Source organism: Dermochelys coriacea, chromosome 1 (assembly GCF_009764565.3).
Source record: "Dermochelys coriacea isolate rDerCor1 chromosome 1, rDerCor1.pri.v4, whole genome shotgun sequence".
NCBI classification, from domain to species: domain Eukaryota; kingdom Metazoa; phylum Chordata; order Testudines; family Dermochelyidae; genus Dermochelys; species Dermochelys coriacea.
This window is the reverse complement of record NC_050068.2, coordinates 123,611,001-123,625,207: the sequence shown is the minus strand read 5'-3', so window position 1 is coordinate 123,625,207 and position 14,207 is coordinate 123,611,001. Positions and strand designations below refer to the sequence as shown.

At 42.0% G+C, this 14,207-nt stretch overlaps 1 protein-coding gene across 11 annotated transcripts in view; it reads right to left on the bottom strand.

The window, feature by feature from the left end:
• Positions 1 to 10,196: 10,196 nt before the first annotated feature.
• The window catches only part of JADE3 (jade family PHD finger 3), a 68,557-nt gene continuing 64,546 nt past the window's right edge, over positions 10,197 to 14,207 (bottom strand). For all 11 annotated transcript variants that reach the window (XM_043495108.1, XM_043494974.1, XM_043495196.1 and 8 more), the window contains 2 exons: positions 13,503 to 13,620; positions 10,197 to 12,449 (listed from right to left, as the gene is read on the bottom strand). In XM_043495108.1, coding sequence (XP_043351043.1) covers positions 11,548 to 12,449; positions 13,503 to 13,620 — 1,020 coding nt within the window. In that variant the 3' untranslated portion in view covers positions 10,197 to 11,547. The remainder of the gene's footprint in view (positions 12,450 to 13,502; positions 13,621 to 14,207) is intronic.

Genomic DNA, 14,207 nt, shown 5'->3' with positions numbered 1-14,207 from the left:
GAAGTGTAAATCTGCCTGCCCATCAGATCCAGTCATCATAGATGCTGGAACTAGGGGGTGCTATTGCACCCCCTGGCTTGAAGTGGTTTCTATCATATACAGGGTTTACTGTTTGGTTCAATGGCTCTCAGCACCTCTCCCAGTTACTTACAGTCCTCCTTCCTGGGAGTGGACTTGGAGCCTGCAAGGCAGGTTTATCGTTCACCAGAGTTATTGCCAAGAAACGTGGGGCTTGATGAGATTAAAAACCCACAAATCCGTGCCTAGGAATGAAGTAGCTTTTTTCCCACATGCTTAGCTACAGGCAGTAGCCAAGCCAGGGTGCTCCAAAAGGACCTTAACAGGCTTAAAGAGCGTACCATTTAATAAGGTGACTCTCCCAGGGGCAGATGGCTGCAGGATAGCCACTAACTTGTGAGTATTCTCCCATAGGAACTCTGCTTGAATACCCAGGGAAGTGGCCACGCACTGCAACAGGTCCTGGTGCACCTTGAAATCCTGCGGTACCGAAGGGTAGGAAGAGCCTGGCACTGTGGAATTGTCCAGGGGTGAGAATGAGGCGGTTAAACTGTGCCAGAGCTGAATCCTGCTCCAAGGCTGACAGGCCCAGGCAGAATGAACCTGGAGGCACCTCAAGGTGAAGGTTCACCGGTACCAGGACCTATGGCAGATCGATGGTCACTGCTACAGACCTGGCCAATGATCTCTACTTCAAGCGGGATGAGGAGTGGGACCTATATGTCTGAGCAGTGGCCCTTGGAGGCCACTGGTATGGATAGGGCATTGGTAACCAGTAGGTGCTGGAACGGGCCCCTTTCCCAACCACGAGACAAGCGCCAGTCTAGCACTCCATGAACGCCCCTCGCTCAGGCCATGGAAAGCGAGGAATAAGATTCAGCCTCAGACGCCGAGGAGACCTGGGGGATAGCTGTGGGGCCAGCCCTGATAGTGTAAGCAGCCAGTCCGACTTGTCCATAGCCCAGAATGACCAGGGGGCTGGCACCACTGATGGAAACGATAGCGCCAGCACTGAGTACGCCTTTGTTGTTACTGGTGCTGGAGCAGTGTTGACGCTGAAGTTGTCATCAGTACCGAAGTAACTAATGGTTCCAAAGTGGAAAGTGGTGACTGTCGCCATGGCAACATTGGCATTTCCAGCCACAGGGGGTACCAAAAAAGTTCCAGGTGCTGAGGAGGTCCCTTGTGCCAAGTCCAGTGCCAGCCCCATTTCCACTGTGTATAGAAGGGAAATATTAGGGTGCAGCATCAGCAGATTCATAGGTTCAGCAGCCAACCGAGCCAATGGAGCTATAAAGGGCACAGCCCTGTCAAAGTCCTGAACTAAGGGAGAGGTTGGGACAGAAAGATAGAGAAAGTCTGCTGCTGCCTGATGCACCACCAGCATGGAAGCAGCCAGTGCTGGCATCGCCCTCATCGGTACTGAACTCAATGGATGCCCAGGGCTGGAACCGGACTCCAGAATACGGGGTGTCTGGCCCCTGTGCTCAGTGCTGGGGAGTGGTTGACTTGTCCTGCTCCATCCTGTACACCGGTATTCACCCCATGCTGATCCACGTGCCTTCTGGAGGGGGACGGGGGGAGATGAGTCCCCATTGGACCTGGATTGGTCTCTGTTGGTCTTACATGACTTTCTCCTCAGTGCATTTGATGGGGAACAATTCCTCCCTCTCTTTGGAAATGTACCAGCTCCAGGATGCAAAGCAGCAACCCTCTCCAAATCTGAGGGTGACCTGCAATCTTATGAGGCCTTGATGCCAAAACAGGTCGCATGGCCTTTTAGAGCAGGTGCTGTTTCAGATGAAGATCCCCACCTCTTTGTTCATGAAACACTCATCTGCAAATCAAACACCGCTCCTTGCTCTGTGCTTCACATAGGCATAACAAGCACCCTGTGTGGGGATTGTTATTGGGGATCATTCCCCCACACAACGGACAATGTTTAAACCTTGGTGAGGGCGTCAACCAGGGAACTCTTAAACTAAGTCTAACAATTTACTAGGGATACTAATGAACTATATACAAGAAAAGTCACTGAATAGAGGATTGTAATGTTGAAAACCTCAGAGCTCCCACTCAGCCACGGGTGGTAAGAAGGACCTGAAGTGGTAGAGGGATCAGGGCAGCACCGCCTCATATAGGCAGGGGAGAGGCTAAAACCATGAGGTGTCAGCACCCTCCTCCCCTGTATGGGTACTGCTAGGTAAAATTCTCCAGTCCATGCATGCTGGATGTGCGCACACCGAAGTGGCTGCAGCTACTCGAAGAATTAACTCTTCAGTTCTTTGTGTAGTAATTGCCTGCCCACAACAAAAAAGATAAATAGTATATTTTATATACACATACATGTTACCCCCCACCCCCACCCCTGTATTTGTGTGGAAGTGATATCCATTGATGTATTCAGATCATCATGCACTTTGATCACATCTCTCCTCTCATTTAGTCTAACATTCCAAACCCCAAAGCAGCTCAGGCAGGTGTCTCTAATTTGTTTTTAAAAAAAGTTAACCTGCCAAAGAACTGTTTTCTCCCACCAGGTGATATTTCCCATCAATCTTACATCCTAACAAGGCCTAGGATGAGCAAGATTCAATACAGAAAAAAGAAAAGGAGGACTTGTGGCACCTTAGAGACAAATTTATTTGAGCACAAGCTTTCGTGATGCATCCGATGAAGTGGGCTGTAGCTCACAAAAGCTTATGCTCAAATAAATGTTAGTCTCTAAGGTGCCACAAGTACTCTTCTTTTTGCGGATACAGACTAACACGGCTGCTACTCCGAAACCATTCAATACAGAGAGTGACTGGTTTAAGAGCCAGTATCTTGTGACCCATGAGAGCTTGAGAGGTCTAGTCCAGCCCCACCAGGCTAAGGCAGGACCAAGTAAACCTAGAGCATCCCTGACAGGTATTTGTCTAACCTGTTCTTAAACACCTCATATGATCGGGATTACACAGCCTCTTCTGGAAGCCTATTTCAGTGCTTATCTATCCTTATAGTTAGAAGACTTTTCCAAATATCTAACCCAAGTCTCTCTTGTTGCAGATTAAGCCCATTACTTCTTGTCCTATATCTACAGTGGACATGAAGGACAATTGATCACTGTCCTCTTTGTAACAACCTTTAATGTATCTAAAGACTTATGAGGTCCCCCTTTCAATCTTCTTTTCTCAGGACTAAACATGCCCAGTTTTTTAAAAATCTTTCCTCACAGGTCAGGTTTTCTACATTTATCCGTTTTGTTGCTGACCTCTGAACTCTCTCCAATTTGTTCACTTCTTAAAGTGTAGTGCCCAGAAGTGTACACAGTACTTCTAGTAAGTAGTGAGTAGAGCAGAAAAATTTCCTCCCTGGTCTTACATACAACACTCCTGTTAATATACCCATAATGATATTAGCCCTTTCTGCAGCTGCATCACATTGTTGCTCATATTCAATTTGTGATCCTTTATAATCCCCAGATCCTTCAGTACTGCCACCTAGCCAGTTATTCTCCATTTGATTTTTCCTTTATAAGTGTAGTTCTTTGCACATCTTTATTGAATTTCATCTTGATTTCAGAGCAGTTTTCCAATTTGTCAAGGAGATTTTGAATTCTAGTCTTGTCCTCCAAAGTGCTAAGAATTCTTCCCAATTTGGTGCCATCCACAAATTTTATAAGCATATGCTCCACTCCAAGTCATTTATGAAAATATTCACTGGTATTGAAGCCAGAACAGATCACTTTGGGACCCCAGTAGTTACATCCCTCGTTTGACAGCAAACGGTTTATAAGCCATCCTGAGTATGGTCTTTCAACTAGGTTTGCATTCAACTTGCATTAATTTCATCTAGATCATATTTCCCTAGTTTGCTTATGAGAAAGTCACATAGTACTGTCAGAAACCTTACTAAAAATCACATAGACAGCTTCCCTGGTCCAATAGGCCAACAGTGAAAAAGAAATTAGATCGGCTTAGCATGATTTGTTCTTGACAAATCCATGCTGGTTATTATCTTATAGGTCAGGGGTTGGCAACCTATGGCATGCATGCCGATTTTTAATGGCACACTGCTGTCTGCTGGGGACCCCAGCAGACAGCAGCCTGCCATTAAAAAGCCAGCTGGGCCTGCTCTTGTCCACCCCCCCTCCCGCCCACCGCTCTCTCCTTGTAGGGCAGGCAAGCTTCCCCCTCCCCTCACCTCTTCCCCCAGCATGTTGGGTTCCTGCCCCTCCTCCTTTCCCTCCCTGCAGCAGATCAGCTGAGGGCCCTTGCTATGAAAGGGGAGAGGGAAAAGTGGAGCTGCAGCAGGCTCTCTGCTCCGGAGACCTTGGGGAAGGAGATGGAATCAGCCTGTTCCCTCCAGCCTCCTGCCGTGAGCCATTCAGGGCAGGGGGCTGGGAGCACCCCCCACAACCCCAGCCCACACACACAGCCCCTGAACCCCCCCCCCCCCACACACACACACACCCCCAGCCTCCTGCCCTGACCCTTGCACCCCCCACCCTAAGCACCAAACAGGAGCTCCTGCACCCCTCACACCAATGGGAGCTGCCCAGGTAAGCACTCCACACCGAAACCTCCTGCCCCAACTCTGAGCCCCCACCCTCATTCTATCTCCTAGCCAGACCCTTCACTCCCAGCCCTGTTCTCAGCACACACTCCCACCCTCATCTTAGTGCAGAGAGGAAGAGAATGGGCTAGAACCAGGGAGAAGGTAGGTACCTACTCTATGTGGACAGGGCCGGGACCCCAGACTGGCAGCAGGCTGAGCCACTCAGCCCACTGTTGGGCTGGGGTTCTGGCTGCTGGACCCTTGCCAGCCAGGGACCTGGTGGCAGGCCTCACTCAGCCTGCTGCCAGCCTAGGTGAATAGAACTCCAGGCTGGCAGCGGGCTGGTGGTTTAAGATCAGCATTTTATTTTAAAATTAAGCTTCTTAAACATTTGAAAACCTTGTTTACATGCAACAATAGTTTAGTTATATAGACAGAGAAACACCTTAGTTTAGTTAGAGACAGACACCTTCTAAAAATGTTAAAATGTATTATTGGTACACAGAACTTTAAATTCAAGTGAATAAATGAAAATTCGGCACACCACTTCTAAAGGTGTTCCCCTGTTCTAGGTGATTATAAATGATCAGTCATTTCTTCCAGTATTTTCCCAGGTATCAAAGTTAGACAACTAGTTTACAATTCCCTGAGGCCCTCTCCTCCCCTCCCCCCTTTTAAAAGATAATGTTTTCCTCTCTCTCTCTCTCCTACCAGAGGTACCAGAAATCAAAATTTAAACTTTAAAGTATTAGAGATATTTGGGGTAATTTTTTGAAATTTTAACATTCAGAATTTCACCCCCCCTGAGGTTTGGGATGCATGGTGCAAAGGGAGCCTGACATTACAAGGACCAGGATAAAAGACAGAATCAATAATAGTTTAACACTAAATTGTTCCTCTGTAAATAGGGGGCATAGCCAAGATACATAATGCTGTGGGGGTAGTGTACAGATTTTATTGGCACTTGTTTGGGATGATCTGGGCTAACTCACTTGTAAGCGTAAGTGGTGAAACCAATGTACCCATCCCAAACTCATACTGATAAAACCCCTCTTCTTAATAGTTGTGGTGCCCAGAATAAGTACTGGGGCTGCAGGTAGCAATCTGCAACCCTTCTCTACACCTTATACTGGAAGTTGTCTATATTTTCAAAGAGAACTTGAGGACACTGGTCAAAGGCATCACTGGAAGCCTTTTGCTGGGGATAAGGTGGGGAACTGGTTAGGAAGAGTTGCACCTTCCAACTCAGCCCATGTCTCCTTATTTGTCCCACTAATCAACTAGTACCTCATTGCTCTAACCCATCCCCCTAGCATCTTAGAAACTTCAGGCTTCCTCAACTCCCTCCAAACCAACTCCCACCTGCTCAGAAGTACTCCTCATCCCCCAACTTGCATACTACTACTTTACTTCTCCACAGGTTAGCTCCAGGGCTGGATTATCCAGTAGGCAGACTAAGCACAGACTTAGGGCACCAGCAAAGCAGGGGGCACCAAAAAAAAAAAATTGGGGGAGGGGAAATTAAAAAAAAAAGGCATTGAAGTAGGCATCACAGGAAAAATCAGAACTTTGTTAAACTTCCTTACACTCCACTCCACCACACACACACACACACACACACACACACACACACACACACTCTCTCAAAGTGCAGATGTCAGTCTTATGACAATGCCGCCAACATGTCAGGGCATCATCAAGGAATGCAGAAGAAGCTTTTAGAACAGAACAAATGCCATATTCATACCATGTGCTGCACACTTTTTCAATCTTGTTGGCCACAGTGCTGTTGATTGTTGTCCAGTGGCAGTAAGTTTTTTCTCAACAGTGCAGTTACTTTATACCTTTTTCTCTGCCTCAACGCACCGATGGGCAATTCTTAAAACATATTTGGGCAATGATCGTGTGTTGAAATCTCCAATACTCCTGAGACACACATGCAGTGGCAACAAGTGCAATTCTGGAGTCCTACTCAAAGATTGTGGATGTATTAGAAAGTATAGCTGAAGATCAATCAATCACAAAAGGGAGAAACTATATGAGAGGCAGAAAACATTGCAAACAAGATGCAAGAACTAGAGTCTGTATTCATGTTGACCATGTGGAATAAAATTTTACAACACTTACCACACAAGTCAAGCTCTCCAAGAAAAAGAATTGAATTTGAAAACGTGTGCCAGACCTCCATCAATCATTAGCAGACCACTTACTTACACACTTTGAGGAATGATTTCAAAAGATTTGAAGACGTATCAAAAGATACCTTGCCTGATACTAACTACAAAGAAGCCCAGTCCCACAAGCGAATCAGGAAAAAAGCAAAATGATCACAGTGCAACAGAAACAGCATTGAATCCTAGAGACAAATTTTGCGTATCTACTTACTACACTATAATTGAGACACTTGAAACTCCTATGAAGAGGAGAGGTGAAATATACAAAAGTATCAAATAGATATTTTCTAAATGATACGGACTTATCTGATGAACAATATTCACAAGGTTCCAAAAAGCTAGTTGACTCATACCCTGTTGACTTGAACAGGGATCTCTGTGAAGTACGGCAGTTCCACTGTTGCATGCGTGCAAAGTTTAATGAAAGAGGAAAAATGAAATTCAGTCACATGGATCTTCATGACAATATTGAAAGACTGAATACAATGTGTATTTTAAAAGCTATTTTAAACATTTTTCTAACATTGATGATTACTAACTGCTCCGCAGAATGCTCTTTTTCTTAGCCAAAAAGAATAAAAAAATACCTCAGAGAGCAACGTGTCAGGACAGACTTGATTCACTTTCCCTATTGTGTATGGAAGCAGACATGCTTTGTCGAGTCAGTGTCGATGAATTTATCCAGAATTTTGCAATCAGAAAAATCTAGAAAGAAGCTATTTTAATTTCAGCGTACATGCAAGTTTCGTGTCAGTTCGAAACAAAATTTTATTTTACGGTATTTTTATTTTGAATTACATGGGGGGGGCACCATAATCTTTTCAGTGCTTAGGGGCTCTAAAGGTCTTAATCCCGCGCTGGTCAGCAGTGAACTCTTCCAACCTAACGCTCTCATGCTAAGAATACACTGTTTCCCCCACACACACGCTCCCTAACTCTCTCAAAATTCTTCCCGAGTCTGGAAAAGCAGGGGCAAAGCTAGTAGGAAGTCTGAGCAGTGACAGGGTGGTCTGGTGCTTTGTGGGGTATGTACTTTAGGGAAGGTTTCTGTCATCAGCAAAATGTATGCATGTGCTATGATTAAATCAGTGAATGTGATACAAATGGAGTAGGAAAGATTCATTTGTTTCGGGATTTTCCCTTTTTTGGCTCTTTTGGGAATCAAAACAGGCAGATTCCTGACACTTAGGAATCAGTTGAGTTGCCTTAACCACCATTTGTCTAAAAAAAGATGGGGGCTAATCATCCCGATTTAATCCTCAACAAATCTCATGTGGTCTCTGAAGAAAGCAGTGTCTGGTGCCAGTCGGGACCAGAAAAAAAAAATAGTTCAGGTCTTTGGGAGGGGAGCAAGTCAAAGGTTGGAAGCTGCTAGCCATCCACTTTCAAATGTGGGGACAGTGAAGTTAAAACCCTGAAGGGCTGCAGTTGGAAAACCCAGCTGGGGAATCTGAATTGTGACTGAGGGGACAGAGAAGGGAGGGGTTGGAATATTTGGTACATTTACTCTTCCAGCCCAGGGGAGAACAAATGAAAAAAAAAAAATCTATTCCACCTGAGAGAGAGAAGGAAAATGGACTGGTGATTATTTTCAGGGTGCATCCCTTTGACAAGCAAACAGCCCTACTCTTTTCCTTTGAGGGGCTAGCCCCTTGGAAACTGCATTCCTGTTCTGTGCCTTTGCTGCATGAAATTATTTCCTGAAGAGCCAGAAATGGCTCAACAGTTAGCCAGGTGTGCTGCAGCTCCAGCCAGTGACAGCAGGTGGTACTTCAAGGTTCTGTACATAAGAAAAAAAAACCCAGAGAGATGTGGCTTAGCTCCATTAATCCCTAACAACCATCCAGCTCATCTGTACCATACCACAGCACCATGTCTGGATGTGAACAAGTGTACATGGCCCATTTATATTTTCCCCCATATTTAACCCAGCCAGGCAAAAATGAAGGTCACTTTCCACAGTGAAGGAGGAACACAAGTATTAAGTAAGGCTTGTGTGGTAAGCTGCCTGTATGTTTACCTTGATGGCCAGTAATAAAAAAACAGAAATAAGAAGGCTAGATGAGGTCAGATAAGGCCAGTTTCCAAAATACCCTGTCCAATCACCATCTTTGGAGTTTCTTTTTCAGGAGGTTGTGCGGGAAACAGTTTTGCTAAAACACCAACTCGTTAAAATGCTTCCGAGTATGCAAATTATTGGATTTGCACTTGACAGGTGTGGAATCACTTTTGGTAAATTGATTGGTTTAGCAACCTACCCACAGAAAGGATAAAGCCCTGAATAAATCACAACAAATAAAAATACTGTTAGCAGTTTCATAATTTAATGAAAAAGTACTTGTAAAAAGGGGACATCTGTAAAAGACTGATTCCATCTTGGAAAATTGTGTGCGTGTGTGTGCGCATTATATATATATATATATATATATATATATATATATATATATATATATATATATAAAAACAAAATGCAAAACACAAAATTAACAAATAAGGTTAAGAGGTAATACTTCAAACAGTTAGCCACCGAACACACAATAAAAACTAGCAAGTACACTTTGGGGACTATATTTAAGAACTACAAAACCAAGGGCTCCTTCATGTATCTATTAAAATCATGTAAAAATAGCAAAAACTGTTGCCCCCACTGGAAAGAGTTACATCCCCAATGAAGCAAAAATTTGAATTTTTTGCTGAAGCACCATTTCCCTCCCCTCATCTTTTTCATATGCTGCTGGACATGAAACATGACTGCTCTGCTGGCCTCCAAGATAAATGTTCCCAAGATAAGCTGCACATAATTTTGTGACCAGAAAAAGGATTAATAATAAATATTGAAGGAGAACTAAGAATCAGAGCTAGAATACAATGTGTGGATATTTGTTTACTCATTCTGAATGACTCATGGCTTAGGAACAAAAAGTACTTCCCATTAAAATAAAATATATGGAAACCTAAAAATGCTACTGCATATTTACACCAAAAGAAAAATTTGAAAATACATATCTAGAAAGACAAATTACACAAATATACAGAAAATCAAGACATGAAAGAAAATTAAGGGTTCATGAAACAAAGCACAGAACTGCAAAGTTTATTTTGTATTTCCCTACTGAAGTGCTGTCTAGCCCCTGACCAGTAATTATTATGAGGAAAATTTCTAAGTTAAATCTAAAGTATTTTGTTGTACTTTCCCAAACTAAGAGCAATAAAATAAATTAAGGCTTTGAAGAAAATCAAGCTGTCATTTGTATTCTGCTAAACGTCTTTATATTGGGAGTTTAACATTTTCCTTTTGGATGAAATTCACCCCATGCTAAGGAGGCGATAATGCAAGGCCCTCTGCAATGCCTGTGCTCCATTTCAGCCCTTGATGTGGGACAGTGGACTTTGCCCATTTAGGACTGAAATGTCATTCCATCAGTCAACAGAATTACTCTTGGTTAACAGAACTTTTTTTTTTTAATTCAAACAAAACAAACCACATGCTGTAAAGAATAAAATGGGACTTTTTGCTGAGGTTGGCTGAAAGTTGGCATATTAGCATTTGCAACTTTTAAAACTTGTGCAAAGCACTTTTAGTTTGGGAAACAAACTAATTAGAGGTGGCTAAGCAGCTTAATGTAGTCATATGTCTTACATATGTGTCCAGATTTATCTAGCAATAAAAATGTGCTTCAAATAATGACTGGCTAAATTTTTTCAAGCCTATGTTCCTAAAGTTAAGCTCCTAAACCCCTATTTAGTCACCTAGGCTTGGAAATTTTAGCCCATAGAAAAAAAGGTCAGACAAAATGATTTTTAGTTCAAGCTTTTTTTTCCTTTTCTTTTTTTAACATACCAGGTATAAATGCCTCCAGATGTGAAACCTCAAGTTTCAAGAGGAACCTAGCATCATCGGTGATTGCCTAAAATTTAAGTGTCAAATCGCATTTTTCTTTGTAGTACATCTACTTTTGTAAACACTATCCACAAATTTAGTCATCTTTACTTGTTAGCTGGGTAAAATATTTACAAGTGCATCCCACAACAAGCAACTATGTACAAAGATGAAAAAACTGAAGTACTAGAAGTTGAATATTTACAAAATAAAGTGAATTACTGTCAAGAGAAACACAACCTTTAGCCAGAGCAAAGTATGGGGGCACATCTAGAGGTCAGTGAGTTCGGCAGCATTTGTGATGCTTGCTTCTACACTGCAGAGAGGAGTTACAAGCATCACTGGAGTTCTAACCTTTCTGCAGAACAGGATCCCCATTTAGTAGTCACTTAGACCACAATCCAACAGAGAATTTAAACATGTGCTTTAAATTTAAAGTGTGTGAGTACTCCCACTGGAGTCAATGGAACTATTCATGTGCTTAAAGTTTTAAGCACATGCTTAAGTTTTTGCTGATCAGGGTCATATTGCAGGTGCAACAGGAATGCAGTTTTAGTGTCTGCATTAATCTTTTACAGCATGTTACAGAGCAATGCAAGGACTCCTTTAATACCTGGTCCAGCAGCACAAAAACTGACATTTTTAACAATGCCTTACACAAAAGCAGGTAAAAAGGAAGCAGCTCCTGGAGTTATGCAAAGATTAACAGCTCCATACTCTCCCAGATGTTAACCTGTAATAAAGCACATTGATTTCTACACAACCTTGACTATCCCTTTAAAATCGCAAGCCAATTCACTACTGAAAACTACTCTTTTTTCACTGCATTTCTTCCTAATGTAAATCCTACCCTGTTTTCTGAAACCCTCTGATGCCTAGGTTTGCACCAATACACTGGATTATGCAAAGGTTGAGTTACCCCTTAGGGGTTTATAATCACCTTTGTACTGAACTGTGAGAAATTATATTTTTTTTGTTTCTATTGTGACAATCTCTACCAAAGTCTTTACTTTGGCTTTCTCTCTCTGAGCTGCTTCTCCTTAATCTGACTTGTTCTTTATTCTCATCACTTTCAGCTTCAGAGTCACTTAGCTCCAAATCAGGGCAATACCCATCATTATCCTGGTATGGAGCTCCTCCTGTCTGGAATTCAAGAGTCTGCTTGCTCCACAAACGTTCTTTTGTTGAAAGCCTCCTTGTTGGCTTTTCACAGCACCTCAGATCTTCTGTGGTCCTCACCAAACTGTTGGTAGCCTCTTTAAAGGACCTGCTAAAATGTTCTATTGTAGATTTTCTAAAATTGCTTTGACTAGCCAAATGAGCAGTGAGCACAGATTCTTGTTCATATGGTGTCTGGCTGGACCTGTCTCTCTGAGTTACATCTTCAGCCCTGCCCATTAAACCATTGGATTTCTTAAATCTTGAGTTCTCTTGCTGCATTTTTCCATTCCCAATGGAAGACTGTCCATGCAATGCAGCTTGAAGTGCTAATGGTTTACCAGATGACTGCCCACGATGAAACTCTGGTGACTGTGCAGGTCCAGAATCTTTTGTTTCATTCCTAGTCTTGCCAATCCCTACCAATAACCCATTACTTCGGTTGTCATGCGGATACCGAGAGTATGATTTTGCTTTAATTTCAAATGACTCCTTTGACATCTGCACATTCCTTTTGTTGTAAATAGTGGTGTTGTCAGGAGATAGGGGTCTGTTGCCAGGTTTTATCATAGAGTTATTTTTGCAGTCACCCAGCGCCGATTTGGGCATTTTTAATTTCAAGGTGATTCTGGGAGGTGGGTAGAACAGTGTGTTCTCTAGTGCACTTGTCAGAGAATGGCCTGAGAGAGAAAACAGAAAAGATGTATTTAAAAGGTGGTAAGACTTTCATTAAACTTAGTTAATAGTTTTCCTGCCTATAAAAAGCATGCACACATTAAAGAGCATTTTCAATTAGTTTAACAATTACTACTGAGATGCATTTAGGATGTTAAGGAGAAGCTGTTAACTAAAAATTAAATTGTTCCTAAGCACCAAACAGAACTTATGTAAGCATTTTAATATTTCTATTCTGTAACGACAGTTTTTTCTTCAAATTTATAGTTTAAAGCTAGGTATGCTTTAAAACTTTCACCCAATATATTACAGACTGTATTATATAAATGCACAGCCCCTGCATTCAGTTAAAAAAAATCATACAGAGTACATTCTTCCTCATTCCAGAAGCTTCAATCATTGTTTCATGACGTTCACTAGAAAAGTAAGGCACACAGTTGTTTTGGGAACATTAGCGTTCCAGGGCAGCTACTATCCATTTTTAAACTTCATAAAACATTATGTGGGGTGAACAAAAATGACAAATTGCAAACGGAGAAACTTGTTTAAAAAACATTTATGACCTATGAAAGGAGACATGAGAATAGTGTGAATTTTTGTCAATCATTCTCCCCATCTCTGTCAGAAGGAAATAATTAACAAGTGAGCAATTTTCCTTCCGCTGGGGAGAGACCAATAGACATTTGCAATATATAGCCACTGTAGGGAAAATGGGAGTATAGAACGGTAACCCAAAGAGAAAATCCCACAGCCCGCCTGATGCAGATACCAGTAATACAGCTGTGGTGCCTAGATGATGCAGTGATTGGTATTCCATCCTATCCTAGATATTTAGGGGGTGCCATATACAGATGTGATACCAAAGTATGACTCTGAAGATGAAAATGCTCTGCATGTTCCACTAATTAGGAAAGCTGGCAAGGAGAGTGCATACTCACAAGAGCCCATTAAAAACACAGCTTCACAGGGTTTAAGATGCCAGCAGTGACCTGGAGCAGACATACCCAGAGCAAAAACTTTAGCCGATAAAATTACTGTATTTTGTATATAGAGATTACCTGCCGCAATTTCCTGATTAACGAGCTGGACTTGCAAATTGAAGACTTGTTCATGTACTTTACTATGGGACAGTTTCAGTTTCTCTCTTCTGCTCACCATGTAGCAGAGATTCCGTACCTACAGTTTAAAAAAAAAAAAAATTCTAGAATCTTTTTTTAAAAAGTGGTCAAGAATGTTTAATTAACATTTGAATTCTCGAACAAAGCATCTTCACACAGGTAACGCCCTATAATAGAAAAGCTCCATGGTGAATTTCATAGAATCATATGCACTATAAGCCAAGTATTTTCAATTGCAAGGATTTTTTTTAAATCATTAAAGAAGATGCTAAAAGTGATTTGCAAAGCAGTTGGTCAAATTCCCATCTATATTAGCAACAAGTGAACAAATAAAGTAGGTTAAAAGAAGAGCCATCAAGCAAATTTTAGAACTCTTTTTCCTCCTTTTCTTCTTTTCTTGCTTTCTTAAACCACACACCACATAGCCCATTCAGATCACAAACTGCTACTCTGGTACATTACTCCCACTGGTACTACAATTGTGTGGGACCAGCGTGCAAGAAGGCTAAGTGTTTTGTTTTGTTTTTTTTTAAAATACAGCCATATTGTGTTTTCTGAAGCTACTGCAATTTTATAAAATACATTTTACAAAAACATACAATAGTTTGTTTTTCTTAACAGCACACTTATACTAGAAAACCATAG